General features: G+C 32.5%; 1 protein-coding gene across 2 annotated transcripts; it reads right to left on the bottom strand.

The window, feature by feature from the left end:
- Positions 1-502: 502 nt before the first annotated feature.
- On the bottom strand, positions 503-2,273 carry LOC104243536 (uncharacterized). 2 transcript variants are annotated; one of them, XR_011404521.1, is made up of 4 exons: positions 2,100-2,273; positions 1,945-2,019; positions 1,789-1,847; positions 503-880 (listed from the first exon to the last, which is right to left on the bottom strand). XR_011404521.1 is itself a non-coding variant. In XM_009798734.2 (4 exons), the coding sequence occupies exons 1-4, from the start codon at positions 2,117-2,119 to the stop codon at positions 682-684; spliced, it is 339 nt and encodes a 112-aa protein (XP_009797036.1). In that variant the 5' UTR covers positions 2,120-2,273; the 3' UTR covers positions 503-681. The 2 variants fall into 2 exon arrangements, 1 of the variants encoding a protein (XP_009797036.1); XM_009798734.2 differs by having other exon boundaries at positions 1,945-2,005.
- Positions 2,274-2,935: the final 662 nt, after the last annotated feature.

Here is a 2,935-nt window from a genome sequence, read left to right as displayed (position 1 = left end):
TAAATTTATTCTTTTGTATATTCTACTAGTTGCCCTAAACTTGTGACACCAGGTCTTGACACACACATTGGTAGACTATTCTTTTGGGGATTGTATAACTATTTTTGTACGTTACTAGTTATCACATGCTATTAACTTCAAATTTAGAAATTTTTGTACTTGTTTTAGTAAAGTGAAAATGAGAACCTATTAATACTTCCGTGTTGGCTTACCTGACAAGGATGTTGGGCGCCATCATGATCTATAATGGAATTGGGTCGTGACATCCGTGATAACTAATAGTTAACGAAGCACAATGCGATTTAGTTAGTAAAGTTTCTTTACAGACTGTTGGTGTATTTTAATTTGCATTATGTTTTAGGTTATTAATTTTGCTTTTTAAAAACGATTACCCATAATTATCATTTAGGTGACATGCTACTTATCATTCATGGTTCATATATTTGTAACTCACATCAATTAATCTTAATTATTGACAAGCATTATAAGAAGGGAATTAAGATGATTCACAGTATCACAACTTTATGAATAGAGTGGGGATCGCCAACCAATATCAAAATAAGATCCCAAAGACAATATTAAAGACAATAATAATCATTTCACTCAATCATATAAAATTTCTCAAAGGCTTCATAAAATTAAGCAGCCAATCAAATTCTAGCTAGTTTCCTTTAGTTTAAATCAACAATATCTTGATCCACTAGCAATACATTCAGCCATTGTTTGTTGCGCTTGATTGCGAAATCTGGTTTGTGTGACCGGTGTAGAACCATGAATTCTAACAAGGATACGAGCAGCTATTGTTTGTTGTGCTTGATTGTGGAAATCGGTTCGTCTGATCGGTGTAGCACCATGAATGCTAATAAGGGAATTAGAAAAACTGCAGGAATAAAACACATAGTCAGACCTAAAATAATTTTTTAACCACTTTTGTTACTACATAAAGAGCTTCTTATATATATATATATATATATGGGTTTTGGTAATCTACTACATAATTGTAGTAGGTTAGCATTGTATACAACTTTACTTTTCCTTAAATACCCCTAACAACATATTATCATTGCAAAAGTCAGATGAATAATTTTGTCATTCCACCCAATTTGGTTTCCCCCTTTCTTTCTCATCTTTTGCTCTCCATCGTCTCTGCTAAGAGCAAACTGGAGTCTTTTTTTCCTTATTATTTTGCTGTCTATCCAACTCTTCCTCTCTTGATAGTTTCCACAAATTAAATACTGAAATCTTCTCCCTTTATATTTGTGTGAATGTCTTATATTTCCATCAAGCTTTATATAGAGTATAAAAGGCTTGAAAAATTAAAATCAAGCTTAGTGAAATTTATTTTTTACTTCCTATCACATAGTCAGCTTGAAAAATTCTGTTAGCAACTTTAGCCTTTTATTTTTTTACTCCATCAAGCTTTTCTGTTAGCTTTATATTGCTAACAGAAAAGGAAGAGTAACCGAAGAAAGAAATAAAAATGAACAATGACCGAAAATAAGAAATAAGTAGTGAAATTTGCCGGTAGAGAATTTTAGAAAAGATAAAGTTGTTGGTGGCGAAGAACAAAAGAGGCCCTTTTTGACAATGAAGGATGAGGATTTTTGTTTTTCTTGTGGGGAATGACAGAAAGGTCCTTGGTATTAAAATGATGGTAATGTTTTTAGCAAAGGATATTTAAGAAAAAGTAAAGTTGTATACAATGCTAACCTACAGTAGGTTAGCAAAACTCATATATATATATATATATATATATATATATATATATATATATATTTAAAGGCTTGCCTCAAATTCGTATAAAGGAGGTTGCAAAAGTCAAATACCAACATTGCTATCTCTGAACCCTGTGAAATTTTCCAAAAATTATATACTAGGAATTTAGAAAACAAAACATATATATACAGAAAACTAATTGGTCAAGGTTGAGAAATTGAAATTTACAGAATTTGAGATACCATCCTGTTGATTCCCTCTCTCCTTGCTTAATAGTCGCCATAATTGACTACAAAAAATAATCTGAAGAATATCAATATTAAAATCTGTTCCATAAACCTTAATTCTATTCTATTAGAATTAAAGAGAATTTATTAGTATACCCTGAATAATGCTGAGGCATTCAGAGAGATGAACAACAATGGCTAAGCCTAAACGTAAAAGAGACAGAGAGAACATAAAAGTCTTTTAATTACAAAGTTCTTCTCTGTCCTTACTTTTTCCTCTCTCTCTTTTTTCTTCTTTTTTTTTTCAATGCATTTCCCCAACTTGGAAGTAATTTCTTCTAGCAATTCTCTCTCCCTCTCTCTTTTGAGAAACAGGTAAAACAGTTAAAATAACTTCCGCACATTCCCGTGTTTTACGTTAATTCATCGTACTAAAGTGATAAAACGAAGTAAGAATACGTATTATAATGTCACGGTCCGGAATTCTCACCAACAAGACCGTGATGACGCCTAACATAACACTTGCTAGGTAAGCCAATGTTAGAGTTTTAATAACCATTTTCCTTTATATTTCATAGATTAAAATAATAAGCTAAATCAAATAGAAGTAAATGCGAAAATACATAAATAACCTGGTATCTATATACTATTAACAATACCATAACTGTTACTACCAGAATCTAGGGACACAACCTACGAACATACTATGAATTACTACAAATATCGACCTGAAAGAAATTACATATGTTTGAAACGAAAGAAAAACAGAAATGCAGAAATGTAGAAGGGGACACCAGGGTCTGCGGACGCTAACAGGACCACCTTGGGTCTCCAAACTGTGAACCTGCAGCCAATCTCTAAATCAGTCACCACCTGCTCCGAAATCTGCACAAAAAGTGCAGAAGTGATGACCTTTTACTTGTTTTAGACATAAATTCTGCGTTCCGGGCCTTAAAACCCTCTTTCAACATCACCACGATATGTGTGCGCAG

This window comes from Nicotiana sylvestris, chromosome 12 (assembly GCF_000393655.2).
Source record: "Nicotiana sylvestris chromosome 12, ASM39365v2, whole genome shotgun sequence".
Lineage (NCBI taxonomy): Eukaryota > Viridiplantae > Streptophyta > Magnoliopsida > Solanales > Solanaceae > Nicotiana > Nicotiana sylvestris.
This window is presented reverse-complemented; position numbering and strand designations above follow the sequence as displayed.